The sequence below is a fragment of the Cornus florida genome, unplaced genomic scaffold, assembly GCF_030987335.1.
Source record: "Cornus florida cultivar Cherokee Brave unplaced genomic scaffold, ASM3098733v1 CherokeeBrave_3.0.0_Hap2_Chr04, whole genome shotgun sequence".
Lineage (NCBI taxonomy): Eukaryota > Viridiplantae > Streptophyta > Magnoliopsida > Cornales > Cornaceae > Cornus > Cornus florida.
The window spans coordinates 502,996-526,533 of NW_026775574.1; the positions used below are offsets into that span (position 1 = coordinate 502,996).

A 23,538-nucleotide genomic window follows, 5' to 3' on the forward strand; every position below is an offset into this window, starting at 1 on the left:
GGTAGCATGATGTCGCACCATTATTGATTCCTAGTGAAAACTGGTAATGAGATGCACCCAAATGAAAAATTAAAACCAGACTATGTAAGACGTAAGAGAACCAAAATTATGTGGCAGAACATACAGTGCTGAAGGCATGTTATGCATTGCGTTTGAACTCTCTCTGGACCTGTGCTTCCGTTTCTTACTACTGAATCAATGAATTATCCCGACATGATTTGAGCTTCCGGTCAACATGCTTCATATCCGCAGCAGTCGGGGTCTCAAGTTTACTTGCCTATAATGAAAGCCAGCAAAAAGTTAAAAGTAGGTATGTGGAGCTAACAGAACCATGGAAATGTTTGGTTCAGTGTTTTGAGAGCAATTTTCTCTCCCCAAAGATGAAAAGAACCAAAAAAGTATATCTAAAATCCATTTGGTTGACTGAGCTAAAACAAAATTTCAGAAAAGCCTTTCTCTTTCTCTGGAAACAGCTAAAATATCTTGTTCTTCTGAACTATTTTTAGAGAACAGAGTTAAAATAGGAATAATATAGCCAAGAAAAAGAAGAAAAGAAGTATGCATCATAACTAAATTGAATTACAATTGACTTGATATAGTCATACCAAAAAATCAATGGCATTAAGAGGAACAGTGAGCTCTGAGATGGTGTGTGCAGGATGCTGGAGTTACGAGCGCTCCAAATCAAGGTAGTAGGAATTCAAGCAGCTACGAGCGCTCGTAACTCCTTCTTCGAGCGTTCGTCCATGGTCTCGAACAAGAAGAATTTTCCTAAGGCAGCTACGAGCGCTCGTGCTGCGACCTACGAGCGCTCGTAGGAACATTGCAGACCCACTTGCTCCTTGAACCTCTCAATTTTTGTTCCCTCCTTAATTGGGTTGTTGGCAAAAAGCTGTGAGAGGACATAGGCCTCGGTTTTTGGGGGGTTGATAGACATCTTGTCTACAAAAGAAGGGGGGAAGCTTGTATTAGAAAAAAACACATTTTGGCTAAGTTCTAGGGAGAGAAAGAGTGAGTCTTGAGGGTTTGGAGTTCTAGCTTGCTTGAGCACGAAAATGGAGGGTGGATTTGCTTCTTCTCCTTCATTCCTTGTTCTTATGGGTAACTAAATCCTTCTCTAGGGAGGTGATGAAGCCTTCCCTTGTAATCATGTTCTAGATTAGACTCTATTTTGGGGATAATAATGAATAACTTTTGGTCTTTTCATAATCATGTTCTAGATTAGGCTCTATTTATCTATGTACTAATATTTATGGTAAAAATTTATAACTTCTAGTTTTAATTATTTATAGATTTAATAGAAAGAGTATCCCAAACGGAGATATTTTCTAGGTCCTTCCTATATTAAGATCTTTCCTTTATTAAAAAATTAATTTTAAAATACACAAAGTAGCCAAATAAACAGACAAATAAATAGCCACCTAATTTAAGATAAAATCACAAATTAAAATTCGTAAAGTATAACATTTTTCTTTTTTGAACTTTGGTCACTAATTTCTAATTTTGTCACTTTGAAATTGCAACGTATCTCCATTTCTCTCTCATTGAGAAAAATCTAGGGTTGAAAATTCACATTATGAAGCAATTAGGGTTGCAAAAAATAATGATACCCAAAACCTAGGGCTGAACTAAAACCCCTCTTGAAGCTTCCGACAACCTCGGCAAGCTTTCGACGACCAACAACAACTTAGGCTTCCGGCAAATTGTTCAAGAGTTATTTATATGGTAAATTTATGCTATTACAAGTATATACGAGAGAGCTTCATGAATGAAGAGACCCATTTTATTTCACATATTCCACCAAATCAAAAAACAAAATCCATCTTAAAAAACTGTAAAATAAATTACATAAACATAAATTCACAAATGAGATTTCAGTTTTTTTTTATTTTTATTTTTATTTTTTATTGAAGCATGTTTCTTCAAAGTAAGATGCAAAGGAATGAATTGATATAATTTGGTTTCAAAATTTCATCTCCAAAAGTAGCTAGCCACAAAGGGTCATGCATTGGTGCTGTTGCGTACTGTGCATGTTTTTAATCCACTTTTTGATTTCATGTAATTCTGAATTTCATTGTTTAGTTTGTTAATTAAATCAACCTCTGGGCATTATTAATTAAAGAAATGGAAAATTTCATAAACTCCTTTGACTGTCATTTTTTTCACAAAAATATATCATTTAATCTTATGTGTTGAAGGATAATCATCTTCAACTATTCAATGTGTTAGGCGTGGGGTCTAAGAAGAGGGTGGGAGTTTATGTTAGACATGAAGTCGGGCAATAATTTTTTATTGGTAACAAAAACGTTCTCAATTTTTAAAAATCTATTTATTTGAATTTATAGTTATTTAGGTTATACCAAAATTTAAGAGTATTATAATAAGAAAGGATTTGAAACTCATTATAGATATAACATGAAAATTAATATTAGTACATAGATAAATATAGATGTAAAAAAACAAAATAAAAAGTAAAATTGATAACATATTTGTTACTCTTAGATATAAAAGAGAATTCTATATTGTATTGATGTGTGTGAGAGAAGACTGCATGGCGGTTGGTTTATATAGGAAAAGTAATGTGTGGAGAGCAAGTCATTATCATATAAAATAATGTTATATATGGTAATAAGGGTAAGTTAAGACCGTTATCAATGTTATATATATATATATTCGATAATGTTAAATATGGTAATAAGGGTAGGTTAAAAAAGCTACCATATAAAGTAATGTTATATGTATATATTAATTATAGAACATATTCTAACAAAACAGAGTAACATGTTATAGAATATATTCTAAGTGTTACCAAAAGAGGAGGAGTTCTTAAAAGCAAACAAACCATGTATATTCAGAGTGTCACGGCTTGTTCAGTGTCTTCCTATATATTAGGGTATATATAATAGAGAATAAGCAACCTCATAAGGTATTTTTTAATTATTTTTCTACCAAAAATATTAGTGACAGGTTCTCGGGTTAGATGGTCCAAGATTAATCAATTCCTATATAGTAAAGAATCCTAAATGAAAAGAAGTTTTGGATTGGAAAAATTCTACATGGAAAGAATTGTAGAAGGAAATAAACTTGAATTGTATATGGAGTGAATTTTATATGTAAATAACGGTCAAGCATAAAGAATCTTACCATAATTTCATCTTGTTTTTGTATATAAATAGAAGGATGGACCTACAAGCATTATACTTGTTCTTTTTTATTTGAGTGAGTCTTATTTTCATTTTTTATTTTTTTGCTTTTTAGTTAAACAAATTGTTACACCTACCCATGGCTAAAGCTGTTTCAATAGCATCCATCTTTATCTTCATGATCTCGATCTCGATCTCAACCACAGAAGGATTCATGGACCCATGCACACAGTGCCCGCGGTGCGAGCAATCAATGATAAGTGCTCGGTTTTTGGTACCTTATCAGCCGCGACCCAATATTGAGCAGTACCCAGAGACAGAGACATTCCTTTATTCCATGGCGATGATGCTAAATAGTGCGATGGTGCGTCTGCAGGCGCTCGGTTATGGCAGGCTGAGTGTAGCGCTGCTGGGGGAGTACGATCAACTAGTGGGCCTTCACAATATGACGTTGTTCGCTCTCGACGACGCTTCCCTCCACGATTCTTGTAATTTCAATATCTACCTTCGCAATTTGAGGTTCCACATCGTGCCCAACATGTTGCTCACCGCCTCTGATTTGGAGAGGCTACCGCCGTTGACGGAGTTGCCCACCATGAAAGAGGGGAAGAATCTGGTGGTGCATGCCTCGGCCCCGCTCAGGATCAGCAACGTCAACATTGAGACCCCTGATGTTCTCCGCAGCTACAGAATTGCCATTCATGGACTGTCCCACCTGCCTTTCTCATCTGATCTTCATGATGGATGGTCACACCTGCCTTTCTCGTGGGATCTTCTTGACGTTGATTTATTTCATAGTTAGGATCGATGGGATTTTTAGTTCAAATTTTTTTATTTTTATTTATTATTTATTAGAGATCTTTCTTTTCTTTTTTCTTTAAATTTTATTACATATATATAGATCCAATAATTATCATCTCAATATTTATTTTTATTTTTTTCTTTTAAATATCATCCTAATATTCACTTACTCATATACCAAATAAAATTTGATTTTTTTGATATATAACCATGAAAACCATGAAATTTGAAAATTATGATTAATTATCACTTAAAAAGTTAATTAGGAATTATGGACCATTTGAGATTATTTTTTTTAAACAGTTAGGCGGTTTGAAAATTATGAATAATTATCACTTAAGGGTAAATTATGAATAATTATCACTTAAGGATTAGGATTTGAAAGAGGTATGGTTTGGAAAATGGAAATGAAAGGATAAAAGTGGTAGGGGTGTACAAAAATTCGGGCCTAAATTTGTGAGATCAGAAAAATATAGGACCGATATGTTATATATATATATATATATGTTATATATATATATATATATATATATATTTATATATGTTATGTATATATATATGTATATTTATATATGTTATGTATATATATGTTAATTTATATAATATATATATATATATATATATAATATAATATAATCATACAATTCAAATTAGAAGTTTCTAACATAAAAAGTATCAATTCTATGACCCACTCTTAATTATGTCTTATCAATTTATTACATGAATTTATTTATTTTTTCTTATTATTATTATTATTATTATTATTATTATTTTGGTGATTGAATTTTGAATTGTGACTGATTGTTTATTATTAAATTTTGATTGTTTATTATTAAATTTTGAATTGTGACTGATTGTTTATTATTGAATTAGTAATTTTGAATGTATTAGATTTTTAACAATTATGAATTTATTCACTTCCCTTCTAAAGGTGATAAAAAAGAAAGAATTAAAAGTGACAGAGAGAATGAATTAAAATTTCTGAATTTGTTGGTAACTTGCTTTATTGCTCTGCATGTGAATTTTTGCTCTTCTTTGTGACTCTTGGTTCATTTAATTTAACAAGTCAACAACCCACCATCGCCACTTGACCCATTTAACCGGAACATAAAAAAGTGCTGAGTTATGCCAAACATGATTTTGTGAACAACTCATTTTATGAAAATTTTAACAACTCTCTTAATTTGACAAAGAAACTGGCTGCTGAGTTAAAAAATGGGAATATGATGGAAATTATATCCAATTACAGAAAAACTGCATTAATGAAAGAACATATAGCAGATCCTCCATGGATAACCACGATGTCGCCTAACTGTTGAATTCATAGATGCAAGTACAGGTGTAATGTTTTATACCTACTTCAAATTAGAGAAAACCTTACTATCTTATCTGATTTATGATTCTATTACACCAGGGTTTACTTCCCTAGAATGGAATTTCCAATATAGAACCTGTCAAACATCAGGAGAAAAAGGTATACATACATTATTCACCTGCAAGCACAGAAAAAAACATTACATCAGTATCACCGCAAGTTGAAAAAAGATCCGGTCACCCATCAAATTTGCCACATCATGTCAGAAGAGACTTGTATTTGCATCAAAATAAAATCACAGCAAAAGTAAGGAAAACTGATAAAATTTCTAAAATATATGTGCTTCTAGGTGACAAAGGTACAACCTCTGGTAGCATGATGTCGCACCATTATTGATTCCTAGTGAAAACTGGTAATGAGATGCACCCAAATGAAAAATTAAAACCAGACTATGTAAGACGTAAGAGAACCAAAATTATGTGGCAGAACATACAGTGCTGAAGGCATGTTATGCATTGCGTTTGAACTCTCTCTGGACCTGTGCTTCCGTTTCTTACTACTGAATCAATGAATTATCACGAGAGAGAAGATTGGATTAACAATAATCACTACTACACACACAGGCACGTGATAAGCAAAAATGGTTCCTTCTATATATGTCAAGTGTAAATATAGTACTTGTCATGTGAGCCAGGATGCCGACATGATTTGAGCTTCCGGTCAACATGCTTCATATCCGCAGCAGTTGGGGTCTCAAGTTTACTTGCCTATAATGAAAGCCAGCAAAAAGTTAAAAGTAGGTATGTGGAGCTAACAGAACCATGGAAATGCTTGGTTCAGTGTTTTGAGAGCAATTTTCTCTCCCCAAAGATGAAAAGAACCAAAAAAAGTATATCTAAAATCCATTTGGTTGACTGAGCTAAAACAAAATTTCAGAAAAGCCTTTCTGTTTCTCTGGAAACAGCTAAAATATCTTGTTCTTCTGAACTATTTTTAGAGAACAGAGTTAAAATAGGAATAATATAGCCAAGAAAAAGAAGAAAAGAAGTATGCATCATAACTAAATTGAATTACAATTGACTTGATATAGTCATACCAAAAAATCAATGGCATTAAGAGGAACAGTGAGCTCTGAGATGGTGTGTGCAGGATGCTGGTGAGAGAGGATGCTCCCAAGATATCTGCACAGAAATCATTTGACAAAACAAAACAATTTTTTAGCCAAGAAAGGTAGGTGAGCTGCAAGAAATTAATTTGTTAAATACTTGCAGAAGCAATTCAAACCTCTCAAAGTCAAAAACACCATGAACTTCATTTGACTTGCGCAAAGCAGCCAATGCCAACTGCACCAAATTAATGGAGAGACACATATAATAGGAACTATGAAACTAAATAGAGAACAGACCATCGTATCAAACCACAATCCAAATCTGAAAACTGGAAGTTCCCCAGCAAAAGTCCTAGGCTATTTTTAAAATCAGGGGTCAGTGCTTGGTGTAGTGGTAAAAGCTCGGGCTGACAAGCTTGAAGAGAGAGATTCAAGTATGAGAACGGTCACTTTGTGCAAAATATTTCCAAAAGTTAGGGCCTGATTGGCTCAGTTTTCTAAAAACAGTTCTCAAGAACTCAGAAAACAAAAAACTGTTTCCAGAAAACTATACAGGCTTTTTTTAACTGAGTTATGCCCCCACTTGTCCTTATGTGGCTACGCCACTATCAAGGAGTAATTTAAGAGTTCCTATAATAATATTTAGATGTTAACACTCCTCGTCAAGCTGAAGGATGTATGGAAATAACGCTCAGCTTGCATATCAAATCATGAAATAGTTCATTTTCCAACGATTTGGAAAAAGACAATAAAATTGTTAGAGACACAGTGAATGCGAAGAACAATGCTATCAAACACACCGGTAGCTTAAATGTGATACCCCTCGGATCCGAGACACGGGTTGATCAGCCCCAGGCCCAAACCCGAGGGAATATCAAACAATTAAAGTATTTTAAAATGAACACAGATGACAAAAAGAAACAATAAAGATAGAATAAAGCTGAAAGAAAATAATAATAATAAAACCCTCCATGTGTAATTGAAATAATAAAACTCCAATCCTCCCAAAACTTCAAGGTTACAACTTGGGAATCCACTGATGGACCCCTAACCAAAAGTTCAACTGAAACTGAAAACTGAAAATAGATAATGCTAAAAATATCGAGAGAAGTCCTACGTAATCAGATGAAGGTGAGACTGTCCTCGACAAGCATGATCAAGCTCTAAGGCTGGAACCGTCCTGTACCTGAAAAGAATAATGAAAGAGTGGGTCAGACCCACGAGCAAGTTCTAATCTAACTGCAATCCATACAGTGACCCGATACGCAGATACACCGTAGACACCTCACAATATCTATCTAGTCCATACGTATAAATATATCTACACTAAGGGACATTCACTAGTCTATAATAGGGGTCTCAACCTGAATAGAAGACAACATGCAAATACGCACCCAAAGGTGGGCATGAGTACCTAGACCTAACAGGGTACACCTCTGACCGGTAGCCTCTTTACAAGGGTCGCGATACCAAGTCAAGCTTGAAGAGTTGTGAATTTAGGAGGTGGCCAAGTTTTACATTTATAGAAAGCCACTACTACCTTTCTCTATATAAAATATAGATAGGGCGAGTAGGGATCGTCCCAAGGGATTTGATGGTGTATCGAATTGTGAAACTATGGTAATTAGGGTTAGTAGGTCGAGTGATCACACAATTGATTGGTTGGTTGATTATACTAAATGAGCTAAACTATAATAAAGCAATGCAATAAGATAAAGAGTAAGTAAGAAGGAAAGGTCTTGGGGTGTAGAGATCACCACCAAACAATACTATTCCAAACCATAATCAAGTGACTAATGAGGGAAATGAATGTGTTGCAACAATGTTGTGTGTGTAAAAGACATTCAATTGGTAAGGGTGACTCAACAAGTGCAAATTGTCTCAATCAACATGTGTGAGGCCACAATACATCTATTGGTAGAGGAATATATTGTCTAAACATCATGTGAAGATAACAAAATAACAATTCAAGTCATTGAACCTTTCATTAAGCTTATAGTCCAAGCAATCCATAAGGATGATTTAGTTAAACATGCATTATCTAAACATCATGTGAGAGGTACAAAATATCTATTGGGAGAGGAATAAATTGTCTAAACACATGTGAAAGATACAACATATCATAACTAGTCATTAATCCTTCATTAAGCTCAAAATTCCATTACACCACAATATTAGAGCATATGCTTCTTGCATTCAAAAGCATGGAACATCAAAGAACAAGCATGAATTGTTTCCCCAACTAACACTACACTACTTAAAAGAGAAGCACAATCCATCAAGGAATAAGTATGAACCATCTAGAGACATAACAAGAGCATTACATTAAGAACTTCATATTTTGACAATCTCAAGATTAAAGGCATTAATACACATAGACATGCATCAATAACATTAAATCTAGAGGTGAGCATCTATTCTAGCATACATAGACATATAGATAGAGAAAATGATTAATTAGAAGCATTAATCCATATAACTCAATGAATAATCAAGATCTTCATAAGTTCAAGAGTCAAAATATGCATTACAACACAAATCCCTCAAAATTACACAAGATTAGGTAAAGAAAGCATGCTTGGGGCTAACTCTAGCCCCAAAAGGATGTCTAGCCACTCATGATGATGAAGCTCCAACCCTCAAGGGCTAAATCCATGGTGAAAATCTGCTCCTTGATGATGAAGGTCTCCTCCAAAGGTTGCTCTAGCTTCCTCCCTTCTTCCTCTCCAAGAATAGCCTCTAAGATCAATTTTCAATGTGTGACAAGAGACTTTCTCAAAAAGTGTATGATATTCCTTATATAGGTAGGTCAAATACACCCCATGATGAGCTGTGGTCGTGCAAGGTATATTCTCCAATGATTGGATGAAAGACGGAATAAATGAGCTGGACTTTAACTTTTTCTCGCTGGAGGAAGTTCGATCGATCGAACCTTAACTTGGATCGATCGAAAATGGGTTCGATCGATCGAATTGCATCTTGGATCGATCGAAGTGGTCTGACTCCTCCGGATAATTACAAGGCTGGGATATTTTCAAGATATTTATGGGGAAAAAGACAAAAGTGGTTGGTAGGCGTACAGCTGTGGATAAGATTAATCATTTGAATAGGACAAAATAGGGTTCGATCGATCGAAGGTGATGTTCAATCGATCGAACTTGGAATTTCAGCAAAGGCCAAGGTTGGATCTATGGAGAGGTACTGTGATCGATCATAGATGTTCGATCGATCGAACTCTAAATTGGATCGATCGAACTTTTCAGCTGCACAACTTGATTCCATTTTGCTCCTTTCTTTTTCCACTTTGCTCCTTCCTTTGGTTTATCTCAGGATTGCTTCAATTATGCTCTTAGTTGGCTGAGTTAGCTAAATTTTGGGATTAGTGCCTGAAAATATAAATAACACGTAATAAGTCTAAAACGGCAAAGTAAGCTAGATAAAGGTACTAGAATGCTTAAGCTTAACGGGTTTAAATGCGCACTTTTCAGTGCTCATCACACCCCCAAACTTAAATATTGCTAGTCCCTAGCAATGAACTAAGAAGTAAAGGAATGAATTAAACAACTATACAAGTATAAACTGGAAAGCAAGTAAAATGATAACACCATTTTCGTAGGGAACACGATTGCATTTAGCATATGCAACAAGCCTTTTAAACCCCTAGGTTACCCCTAGTGGACGAGTAAAGTCTCGTGAGGGTTTCCAGAAATGGTACCCACAAACATTAAGCTCATTCTTTCAAAAGAGGCACCAATATTGCAAACAAACATTGGGAGAAAACTACCTCAAGTATGCAATTTTTCAACCGTTTCTAAGCAATCTCCCAAAATTTCAATATCAAGCAAGCAAGTATGGTCCTCCACATATCAAGAAAATGATCATGAAAATCGAAACAAGTCTAGAATCCATGTGAGAGGTCCGGCATCAAGTGTGTTGCTATCTTAGCCAACTAGAGAAGTAATCACATCCTTACCCTCAAACTAGCACACAAATCTAGTACCGATCATCAAGATAAGAGAGTGGACCTTTTATTAAAGCTTTATTGTTCTAGGTGCGCTTATTCTTTTCACTCTTTTATTTATTTATTTATTTATTTATTGAGGATCAAAGATGGAAATATTGTGCAATGTATTGATCTTTTAAGCTTTCTAGAAGATTCATGTAGCGAGCTTTAGGTCAATGACTCCCAAACCAGATGGCTTTAGGGCATTAGGTGTTAAGACACCCCAACGGACTTACAAACTCAAATCAACTAGGCTATAAATCAAGACAACAACCATCTAATCATTTCCCACTTCTCGCCTTTTGGGAGAAGTCCTCACTTTTATTGCTTTTGCAACTTCTTTCTTCTTTTTTTTTTTTTTTTTTTTTTTTTTTTTTTTCAATTATTAACCTAGAGTTTGGGCCCTCCACCTTTCGGCGCGAGAAGTTCACTGCTTAATGAGGCAAGAATCCCGGCTACTCAATGAAAAGGGGTTGTTATCCACCTTTATCAACAATGAAAGCTTTCAATGCACTACTAGCCCAATTAGAATATAACCAATTCAATAATCAACAAAGCATGTACCCCATAATTGAATGCTAGCGTGCGCCGGTGCTAGTGTAGAATCCTAGAATGAATCTCAAAACAATCACAGAATCAGGATTATGTGGACCATAAGTGCAAGCATGATATTAATAATTTTTTTTTTTTTTTTGAAAAATTTACTCCTAAATGGCATTCAAAAGGCATATAAGGAGTATTGGACTCTCAAGTCAAGCAATTTTTAAATTTAAAGCAATATAGTCCTCAAAAGATCAAAATCATTGCTAGAAATGGACTAAGTATAGAAATATCCCTCAAATACACAAAATATGCTCAAAATTTGAATTTTAAAGCAACACTGAAACATACACCAATATCCCCAAACTTAAACTGCACATTGTCCTCAATGTGTGAAGAGAACAAAGGAAAGAGTATACCAGTGCTGTAGACATGAATGATCGGGATAGAAGTATCCAAAGTGGGTGACATGGCCCCCCCAAACTTGGGATAAACTGTGGTCCTGAAAAGTTTGCACTCGAATAAACTCATTAGATAACAAAGTAGGATAATCAGTGCACAGTGGACATGCAAGTGTAAATGGGATGAAAGATAGAGAATAGAGAGAGGTGTAAGGTGGTCCTGAAAAATCGGGTGGTACTCTCTCACTGAAGCGATTGGGATGCACCTGATGTATCAAACAGTGATAGATCAAGATAAAATCATAAAACATCCATCATAGATAAGAAATGATAATAAAGTGCAATACATCATAGTTAAGAAATGATATTTTTTTTTTAATTTTTTTTTTAATTTAATTTTGAATTTGAATTTTGAATTTTGAAAAATCAAAGAAAATTAAATTAATGAGATGTAAATTTCGATCGATCGAAGAAAGATTTCGATCGATCGAAGAGGATAAAGAATGTACAAGTTTAAGGGCTCAAGAGTTGACACGTGTTGGAACCTTGGATCGATCAAACTTGGAATTCGATCGATCGAACATGAAAAATTTTGAAAAGTCCCGAGAGCATACATTTTTGAAAAATGGATGAGGCCTAAAATTTTTTCTAAGTGTTGGGACTCATGATCGATCGAACCACATGTTGGATCGATCGAAAGATAGTTCGATCGATCGAAATGGTTTACGATCGATCGAACTTTTGAAAATTTGGAGATCCCGAGAGCATGCATTTTGGAATTTGGATGCAGGTCCAAAATTTTTCTAAGTGTTGGGTCTCATGATCGATCGAACCACATGTTGGATCGATCGAAAGATAGTTCGATCGATCGAAATGGTTTACGATCGATCGAACTTTTGAAAATTTGGAGATCCCGAGAGCATGCATTTTAGAATTTGGATGCAGGTCCAAAATTTTTCTAAGTGTTGGGTGCAAAATGAGAGCTGGATCGATCGAGTCCATAGTTGGATCGATCGAACCAATGTTCGATCGATCGAACCAAAACTTGGATCGATCGAAATTATGCCTAAATGCTTAAAATGACTTGAATGCTCATGCAATCCCTTACTCAGTTCCTTCCAATGTATATGAACCACAAAAATAGTATCTAGACTTCGCAAGAATCAAAATGCAAGATAGAAATGAGGGAGGAATAGGGTTTTGACATCCTACGAGTTTCGGTGCTAGTCTTTAACGTCTCTAGCAAGACCTTGGGCTCTTTCAGCCCGGATCAAAGATTTTGTGATGCATCCCCTCCTTTTTGGGTTGAGAAATGTTTTGAGTTCCACCCAACAAATGGTTCTTGGAAGAACTTGTTGGATTTAACTCAAAAGATGTTTTTAAGTTCTTATCAGAATCTTCATCAATATGTTCATACACCGGGTCAATAAGATTTGCAGCCTCTAAATGTCTTTGAAAGACTTGACCCTTTATGTATGGTTTCAATCTTTGCCCATTCACCTTGAAGATGTTCCCCTTCTTCAAGTCTTGTATCTCTACCGCTCCATGCGGTGCAACCGAGATAATTTCATAGGGACCTTCCCACTTGGTTCTCAATTTGTCGGGAAAGAGTTTTAACCTAGAGTTGAAAAGCCAAGCTTTTTGACCGGGTTCTAAGGACTTCTTCACAATATGCTTATCATGGAAGGCTTTGGTTCTTTCTTTGTAGAGCTTATCATTATCATAAGCATTGTGCCTTAGCTCTTCCAATTCACTCAATTGAAGTAGCTTATTCTCTCCGGCTTTGGCTAGGTTAAAATTGAGCTTTTTAACTGCCCAAAAGGCTTTGTGTTCTAGCTCAACCGGAAGATGGCAAGGCTTCCCATAAATAATTCTATAAGGGGACATGCCAATGGGAGTCTTATATGCCGTCCGGTAAGCCCACAAAGCATCATTTAGCTTTCTTGACCAATCTTTCCGGGTGGTGTTAACCGTTTTCTCAAAGATATGCTTAATTTCCCGGTTAGACATTTCAACTTGTCCACTTGTTTGAGGATGGTAGGGAGTGGCTACTTTGTGAGTGACGGAGTACTTAAGAAATAATTACTTCAAGAATTGATTGCAAAAATGCTTTCCTCCATCACTTATCATAGCCCTTGGCATACCAAAACGAGCAAAGATATTGGATTTAATGAATTGAATGACTACGGAGTGATCATTCGTTTCGGTAGCACAAGCCTCAACCCACTTAGAAACATAATCAACGGCAAGAAGAATGTATTGATAACCATATGACATGGGAAATGGACCCATGAAATCAATGCCCCAAATATCAAAAATTTCAACAACCAATATATTGGTTAATGGCATCATATCTCTTTTAGACATTGTTCCCATCTTTTGACACCTCTCACACGACTTGCAAAAGTTGTAGGCATCTCTATGAATAGTGGGCCAAAAGAGCCCACTTTGAAGAACCTTTAGGGCGGTCTTCTTTGCACTAAAATGCCCACCACATGCAAGTGTGTGGCAAAACACTAGGACACTTGGGATTTCACTCTCCGGAATGCATCTTCTCACAATTTGATCGAGACAATAGCGGTATAAAACAGGGTCTTCCCAATAGTAATTCCGGATGTTGACAAAGAAACGATTTTTGTCGTTCTTTGACCAAGAGGTTGGAAGCTTGCCTATTGCCAAATAATTCACAATATTAGCAAACCAAGGCATTATTCCATTTAAGACTTGAAAAAGTTGTTCATCCGGGAAGGAATCATGAATTGGAGGACTAGGGAAAGGCTCTATTTGTAATCTAGAAAGATGATCAGCAACCACATTTTCGGTGCCCTTTTTGTCCTTGATTTCAAAATCGAATTCCTGGAGGAGTAAAATCCATCTAATCAATCTAGGTTTTGTTTCCCTCTTTGTTAAAAGATGTCTTAATGCAGCATGATCAGAGTAAACAACAACCTTAGATCCTAGCAAATAAGAGCGGAACTTATCAAGAGCATATACTACAGCAAGTAATTCCTTCTCGGTAGTGAAGTAATTCAATTGAGCTCCTGAGAAGGTTTTGCTTGCATAGTATATGGCACAAGGGAGCTTACCTACTCGTTGGCCCAAAACTGCCCCCATGGCATAGTCAGAAACATCACACATAATTTCAAAAGGCAAAGACCAATCAGGAGGTTGCATGATAGGAGCAGATGACAATGAAGTGCACAATTTATGAAAGGCGTCTAGGCATGCTTGATCAAAGACGAAAGGAGTATCCTTGGCAAGAAGATTGCACAAAGGTCTAGCGATTTTGCTAAAGTCCTTGATGAAGCGGCGATAGAAGCCAGCATGACCTAGAAAAGAGCGAACTTCCCTCACCGTTGAAGGTGGGGTTAGTTTAGAGATGAGTTCAACTTTCGCCTTATCTACCTCAATTCCTCTTCTAGATATGACGTGAGCCAAAACAATTCCCTCTTGAACTATGAAATGGCTCTTTTCCCAACTAAGAACAAGGTTTGTTTCACGGCATCTTTTAAGCACTAAGTCCAAATTTTTGAGGCAAGCATCAAAGGAAGACCCAAAAACAGAAAAATCATCCATGAAGACCTCAAGATACTTTTCCACCATATCCGAAAAGATAGACATCATACACCTTTGAAATGTAGCAGGAGCATTACACAAACCAAAAGGCATCCGTCTATAAGCAAATGTGCCAAATGGACATGTAAAAGTGGTTTTCTGTTGGTCTAATGGGTCAAGGGCCACTTGGTTGTAACCGGAATATCCATCTAGGAAGCAATAGTATTATTGCCCCGCCAATCTCTCTAAGATTTGATCAATGAAGGGCAAAGGGAAATGATCCTTTCTAGTGGCGGCGTTCAATTTTCGGTAATCAATGCACACACGCTATGAGTTGGCGGTGCGCTTAGAGATTTCCTCACCTTTAGCATTTTCAACCACGGTAATTCCCGACTTCTTGGGAACTACTTGTGTGGGACTCACCCATTTACTATCGAAGATTGGGTAGATGATTCCGGCATCCAAAAGCTTCACTACTTCTTTCTTAACTACCTCTTTCATGTTAGGATTCAATCTCCTTTGGGCATCCCAAAAGGGTTTTGTATCCTCTTCCATGAGTATACGATGTATAAAAATGGAAGGATCAATTCCCTTAAGGTCCGCCACACTCCACCCTATAGCTTCTTTGTTTTCTTTAAGTACATTAAGAAGAGCATTTTCTTGGTCCTCATCACCGGAAGAGTGTCGTGAGGACCTAGAAATGCATACTTAAGATTAGAAGGCAAAGTTTTTAGCTCAAGAGTTGGTGGAGATACCAAAGATGGAACCGGAGGAGTACTAGAAAGTGAAGGAAGAGGCTCAATTGGAGTTTTCCATGGTGGACAATTCAAACTTGCTACGGATTCCATTATATTGCTTACTTTATTGATTGAATTTTCATTATCAAACCCACAACTCTCATACATTTCAAGAAGACATGAGGCAAGAGGATCATCGGATAAAAGAGATGAGAGATCATCCTCAAGCGGTTGTTTCATGCATTGTGGGAATTGATTCCTCAACAACCTCATCTAACACATCAATAACATAACACTCATCTTTATCTATGGGATGTCGACTTGCATTGAAAACATTGAGTTTGACCAACATGTTGCCAAAAGAAAGATCCATGATTCTGGACCTACAATTGATAGTGGCATTGGTGGTGGCAAGGAATGGTTTTCCCAAGATGATTGGGATTTGGGTAGTGGGATTAGCAACCGGTTCGGTGTCTAACACTACAAAATCAACCGGAAAGTAGAATTTGTCTACTTTGACAAGGATGTCCTCAACCATACCCCTAGGTGTTTTGACGGATCTATCGGCCATTTGAAGCACCACCGAGGTTGGCTTTAACTCATTTAACCCCAATTGGACATACATAGAATAAGGAATCAAGTTAACACTTGATCCTAAGTCGAGAAGAGCTCTACGGATCTCGTGATTTCCAATTACACATGAAATGGTTGGAGCACCGGGGTCTTTGCATTTGAGTAGAGTATTTTGTTGAAGAATGGAGCTCACTTGCTCCGTGATGAACACTTGCTTAGGACCTTGTCCTTTGTTCCTCCTCTTTTGTGTGCAAAGATCTTTTAAGAATTTGGCATAAGGCGGCATTTGCCTAATTGCATCTAAGAGGGGAAGATTTATGTTCACTTGCTTGAAAACATCCATCATGTCAAGTATTTTCCCATCTTGCCTCTCTTGAGGCGAGGTTTCTCTCAAAGCATAAGGGAAAGGAGCTTTTGGCTCATGATATTTTGGCACTTGAGAAGATGATGAAGATTGAGTATTCCGATTTGGAACATTCTCATCCAAAGAGATAGGTATGGAATTGGAATTTTGATGAGTGACAACATTTGGTTGCACCGATTCACTATCCTCCTTTGGCAACTCAACCTTATTGTCAACTTGCTTACCACTTCTCAAAGTAGTGATTGCTTGTGTTTGAACTTGTGAGGCATTCTCCGATGTAGAGTTTGCCTCCACACAAAATTGAGCTTTTGGGTTCCTCTCGGGTTGACTAGGTAACTTACCCACTTCCTTTGCATTCAATGCATTAGCTATGATCCCGATTTGGGACTCTACCTTTGATATAGATTGAGAGTGTGAATGCAACAAATTTGTGTTCTTCTCTAGGTTATCCAAAGCCATTAAAACCTTACCTTCAAATGTAGAATTATTATGAAGTGCATGAGGAGGATGATGCTCCGTTTGGAATTCATACATTTGAGGATGTGAAGAATTATTCATTCTTTGATGATATGAAGGAGTGAACCCTTGAAAACTTTCATTTCTCTTGTGAGGTGGAATGTACTTATTTTGAAAATTCTGAGCTTGAAAAGAATTTGGATGTTCATTCCACCTTGGAACATAAGCATTGGAATAGGGATGAGCAAATGTAGCATTGACTTGTTCATAGTGTTCATTATAAGCATGTCCATGGGGACAATCAAAAGTAGTGTGCAAAACACTTGAACATGTCATACAAGGCTCATACATTTGAGAGGTATGATGATAAGGATATGAATTGTTAGCCGGTTTTTGATTTAACAAGAATTGGTCAAACTTTTGAGAAAGAGTTTTAATCTCTGCTACAATTCCCATTGAACTCTCTATTTGACAAACTTGAGAATTTTTCTTCTTCTCTTTTCTTTCATGGTCAATTTGAGAAGTATAAAATTTTTGTAAAGAGTTTTCGCTCATCTTCTCAAAGAGTTGCCAAATGTCATCCTCATGTTTCCTAAAATATGATCCTTCACATGATGTATCAATAATGTCTTTATGAATGTCGGATAGGCTCTCATAGAAGTATTGAACCACTTGCCATTTTGGAATGCCATGATGTGGGCATTTCCCTAGCAAGTCATTCAATCTTTCCCAAGCCTCATGTAATAACTCCCCTTCTTTTTGAGAAAAAGTTCTAATTGAAGTACGCATAGTATTGGTCAAACTCATGGGATAAATTTTTTTTAAAAAATTCATTTTGCATTTGCATCCAAGAAGTTATAGAATTTGCTTCCAAAGTATTGAACTAATGCTTTGCCTTGCTTTTGAGTGTGAAAGGGAAAAGGAGTAGTCTAATCACTTCCTCCGGAACATTCATGTATCTAATGGTGGAACATATTTCAAAGAATTCATTTAGATGCTTATAAGGCTCCTCATCATTTAGACCATAGAAAAGTGGACACAATTGAATAGTTTCAGGCTTGATTTCATATTGATTTGTCTCGAAATTAGGCAACATGATACAAGAAGGTGCATGGTATGCATGGAGATCATAATAGTCACGAAGTACCATTAGAGGCATTGGAGCTTGAGCTCCGAGACCGTATTGATCGGGAGGGAGGTTTTGCATGAAATGCGGGTCTAGGTAGCCAAGATTACCCTCTAGGTTTTCCATGTGAATGCCTAGAGTGAATGATCAAGTAAAGACTACAAATCACAACAAAGCAATCAAACAAACACTTCTCCTTCACAACAAGTCAAATATCAACAACTTCCTCCATATACAATAGTTCCCATACTCCCATGCTTTCAATGATATGCAATGCCACCACGTGGGCCCCCGATTTAACTAAGGAGATTGAGTAAGAAGGTCTCACAATGGTCCTTTAGTACTTTAACTCAAAATTTAAAAACTTAGCTTAGCAAATTTATTTATTTATTTATTATTATTTTTTTTTATTTTTTATTTTAGCAACTCTTCATTTTTAACATTTTTTTTCCTTTTTGCTTGCTTTGCTCCTTAGCTTTGAAGTTCTTTGCTAGCTCCTTACTCAATGCACCTTGTTAATGAAGAACAAACTTAATAAGTAATAAAAAAAAACAGAAAATAAAAAGAAAGTAAAGACATGATCAAAAGAGTACTAATCCTAATTGAATTTCACAATTCGACGTTGCCAATTTAAAATCCCCGGCAACGGCGCCAAAAACTGACCGATAGCCTCTTTACAAGGGTCGTGATACCAAGTCAAGCTTGAAGAGTTGTGAATTTAGGATGTGGCCAAGTTTTACATTTATAGAAAGCCACTACTACCTTTCTCTATATAAAATATAGATAGTACGAGTAGGGATCGTCCCAAGGGATTTGATGGTGTATCTAATTGTGAAACTATGGTAATTAGGGTTAGTAGGTCGAGTGATCACACAATTGATTGGTTGGTTGATTATACTAAATGAGCTAAACTATAATAAAGCAATGCAATAAGATAAAGAGTAAGTAAGAAGGAAAGGTCTTGGGGTGTAGAGATCACCACCAAACAATACTATTCCAAACCATAATCAAGTGACTAATGAGGGAAATGAATGTGTTGCAACAATGTTGTGTGTGTAAAAGACATTCAATTGGTAAGGGTGACTCAACAAATGCAAATTGTATCAATCAACATGTGTGAGGCCACAATACATCTATTGGTAGAGGAATATATTGTCTAAACATCATGTGAAGATAACAAAATAACAATTCAAGTCATTGAACCTTTCATTAAGCTCATAGTCCAAGCAATCCATAAGGATGATTTAGTTAAACATGCATTATCTAAACATCATGTGAGAGGTACAAAATATCTATTGGGAGAGGAATAAATTGTCTAAACACATGTGAAAGATACAACATATCATAACTAGTCATTAATCCTTCATTAAGCTCAAAATTCCATTACACCACAATATTAGAGCATATGCTTCTTGCATTCAAAAGCATGGAACATCAAAGAACAAGCATGAATTGTTTCCCCAACTAACACTACACTACTTAAAAGAGAAGCACAATCCATCAAGGAATAAGTATGAACCATCTAGAGACATAACAAGAGCATTACATTAAGAACTTCATATTTTGACAATCTCAAGATTAAAGGCATTAATACACATAGACATGCATCAATAACATTAAATCTAGAGGTGAGCGTCTACTCTAGCATACATAGACATATAGATAGAGAAAATGATCAATTAGAAGCATTAATCCATATAACTCAATGAATAATCAAGATCTTCATAAGTTCAAGAGTCAAAATATGCATTACAACACAAATCCCTCAAAATTACACAAGATTAGGTAAAGAAAGCATGTTTGGGGCTAACTCTAGCCCCAAAAGGATGCCTAGCCACTCATGATGATGAAGGTCCAACCCTCAAGGGCTAAATCCATGGTGAAAATGTGCTCCTTGATGATGAAGGTCTCCTCTAAAGGTTGCTCTAGCTTCCTCCCTTCTTCCTCTCCAAGAATAGCCTCTAAGATCAATTTTCAATGTGTGATAAGAGACTTTCTCAAAAAGTGTATCATATTCCTTATATAGGTAGGTCAAATACACCTCATGATGAGCTGTGGTCGTGCAAGGCATATTCTCCAATGATTGGATGAAGGACGGAATAAATGAGCGGGACTTTAACTTTTTCTCGTTGGAGGAAGTTCGATCGATCGAACCTTAACTTGGATCGATCGAAAATGGGTTCGATCGATCGAACTGCATCTTGGATCGATCGAAGTGGTCTGACTCCTCCGAATAATGACAAGGCTGGGATATTTTCAAGATATTTATGGGGAAAAAGACAAAAGTGGTTGGTAGGCGTATAGCTGTGGATAAGATCAATCATTTGAATAGGACAAAATAGGGTTCGATCGATCGAAGGTGATGTTCGATCGATCGAACTTGGAATTTCAGCAAAGGCCAAGGTTGGATCTATCAAGAGGTACTGTGATCGATCATAGATGTTCGATCGATCGAACTCTAAGTTGGATCGATCGAATTTTTCAGCTGCACAACTTGATTCCTTTTTACTCCTTTCTTTTTCCACTTTGCTCCCTCCTTTGGTTTATCTCAGGATTGCTTCAATTAAGCTCTTATTTGGCTGAGTTAGCTAAATTTTGAGATTAGTGCCTGAAAATATAAATAACACGTAATAAGTCTAAAACGGCAAAGTAAGATAGATAAAGGTACTAGAATGCTTAAGCTTAACGGGTTTAAATGCGCACTTTTCAGTGCGCATCAACCTCTACCTATTATGACCAGCTACGCATCCACTGCATATACGCACCCTAACCAACGAGTCTGAGACTCAAGCTCCACTCGTGGTACCATAAACATATATATAAAGTCCGTCCAAATCCAGGGTATGTAATTCAACAATAATTTAAACTGATATACAATAAACCAACTAGTTAGTCACTCAACTTATTCAGTTGATATGACTTAATTACCATCCGTTAATCCAGGAAGTCATCAAACTTGGTTACAGCTGATCTGACTTAGTCACAATTAGGATTTTGATATCTTTCAATCCATTCCATTAATCCAATAGGTTAGGTTTATGCGTTTTGAGCTAAACCGTCCCTAATATGTCACCGTCCCATACCGGTACATACAATCCTCCATATCCATGTAAATTACAACATATTTAGCAGTTCAATAATTTACAGACCAAAAACCACCATCCAAATAATTGCAGAAAAGTATTTAAGATTTCAGCAATTTAAATCCCAGAATTAAACCATGTAGTTGCCGGAAACATTTTAATAGTTTACACAACTAGCATCCAAAGCATGCATAGACCCAATCCAATATATCAATGACTCTATAATGCATTTAGAACAAATTCTATAATCTTATTATAGTCCAACAAATTGCTAAATTAACCTAAACAATTTATTCCGTCCCATCCGATAATAGTGTATTAAGTCATACGCTTTTATACTGTTTTATCTTTTACCTTAGAGACTTAAACCATGCATCAACTAGTTTAATCACACTTAAAATCAAGTAATCAAATCCTCTGTAAAGTCCCCACAATCCATTAGGAACATCCAAAAGCTCAAACAGTGCCCAGAATACTAAACAGTACCTTAAAAACTAAAAAATAAAATAAAATAAAATCGTAAATTAGAGAGGGAGCCTGCTCCAAATTTTGGGAGCAGGCTCTTTCAGCCTAGAGCCGGCTCTAGGAGTCCTTAGAGCCGGCTCTACTTGTTGTGGGAGCCGGCTCCCACATCCATGGAGCCGGCTCTCACCTCCTTTGAGAACCCTTGTTCCCCGTTGCTTCGTTTCAGTCCGTCTGCTCCCTCTCTGATCAGTTCCTACCACTCCGTTGGTTTCTAAAACTAATCTTAGGAGTCTTAATTTAGTCTAGAAGCATCCCTCAAGGTTGTTTACAATAATTTTGAAAACAATCACAGAATTTAATCAAGCCACTTAAACTAGCATGCTTGGAAAAGCAACACTGTAAACAATTTGCAATATCAGTTATGATCCAACCATCTGTTTCTCTTCACCCCTGCACCCAGGAGTCTTATATCATCCCAATAACATCTCCATGATCCGTTTACAGAAGATAAAAATAAGTATGATAATTAAAACTACAACAGAGTTTAACATGCTTTACTGAATAGAACTGAAATAAACATGCACCACCTGTAAACATATTTGATTTTCAAGCAACCAGATCATCAACAGAGCATATAATAAACACGTAAGTTTCAATTATTAATTAGTTCATCCCTAGAGATAATCTAAGTGCACAGAACACGAGCCAAGGGAAGGAGGAAGATAAGAACTTGCTTTTGAGTTTCAGACTTGAAACTCTAAGTTCCCAGTTTCTGTATTACCCGTTCAATTCCCCATTGCTGTTCCACAAACCCACGTTCCTTCTACCTTGCTCCCACCTATCCTTCCTCTCCTATCTCTCTCTATTCTCCCTCTGTATCCCACGGTCTCTGTTTTTTTTATTACAGAAATTACGTTTAATTATTCTAAAAACCCTAAACCACCGTGACACACATACTTATAGGCTTAATGATTAAACCCTAATCCATGTATAACTCGGCCCATAAAAACCTAGGTTATACTCACTGTCGGCTCTTAAAGCTATCTAGGTTATAAGATACTCGGTTTAATACAGTAACTAATACTAATTTAGTCTATAATTTAATCTAATTAAAATATTTAAATAAACCAATTACACATTAGAAAGACCAAACCAATCCAAATACAGAAAACAAGAAATAATTAACAAAAAGAAAATTCATAATTAAACAATAAATGCCAGTTAAACAATTAAAACACTTAAACAATAAATGTCAATTAAATACATGACACATAGGTAAACAATTAAACAAAATAATTAAACCAAATAATCACGCAAAAATACAATAAAAATAATAAATAAATGCCGAGACTATCCTTTTAAAATTAGGGGTATTACATTCTTCCCCCCTAACAAAAGGAATTCCGTCCTCAGAATTCGCTCTTACCTTCTTCCAATATTTCAGGAAACTGCGAGCGAATGACATCCTCCCGTTCCCAAGTGGACTCAGCCTCATTGTGATGACTCCACTACACACGAACCAAAGGGATAACCTTATTGCGAAGGATTTGATCCCGACGATCAACAATACGACATGGTGGCTCCAAATAAGTTGCATCCGGCCGCAACACAATCTCCCCAACATCGATATGCTGATACCGATCCTCATCGCGCAGAAATTTTCGCAACATGGAAACATGAAACACGTTGTGAACGCGGTCCAAGTTATCTGGAAGCGCCAACCGATAAGCGACAGCTCTAACTCGATCCGTAATCATGAATGGACCGACAAACCGCGGTGACAACTTCCCTTTTTTCCCAAAGCGCATTACACCCTTCATAGGTGACACTTTGAGTAGCACCTGATCCCCAACCCGAAACTCCAAAGC

The 23,538-nt window shown here is 36.4% G+C and overlaps 1 protein-coding gene across 1 annotated transcript in view; it reads right to left on the reverse strand.

Annotated features, from left to right (window-relative positions):
• Positions 1-5,433: 5,433 nt before the first annotated feature.
• LOC132304581 (uncharacterized) overlaps positions 5,434-23,538 on the reverse strand; it is a 31,145-nt gene continuing 13,040 nt past the window's right edge. Inside the window, exons 5-9 of the mRNA XM_059802336.1 lie at positions 15,290-15,560; positions 6,544-6,602; positions 6,356-6,440; positions 5,938-6,026; positions 5,434-5,437 (exon numbers count right to left, since the gene is read on the reverse strand). Of these exons, the coding sequence (XP_059658319.1) occupies positions 5,434-5,437; positions 5,938-6,026; positions 6,356-6,440; positions 6,544-6,602; positions 15,290-15,560 (508 nt within the window). The remainder of the gene's footprint in view (positions 5,438-5,937; positions 6,027-6,355; positions 6,441-6,543; positions 6,603-15,289; positions 15,561-23,538) is intronic.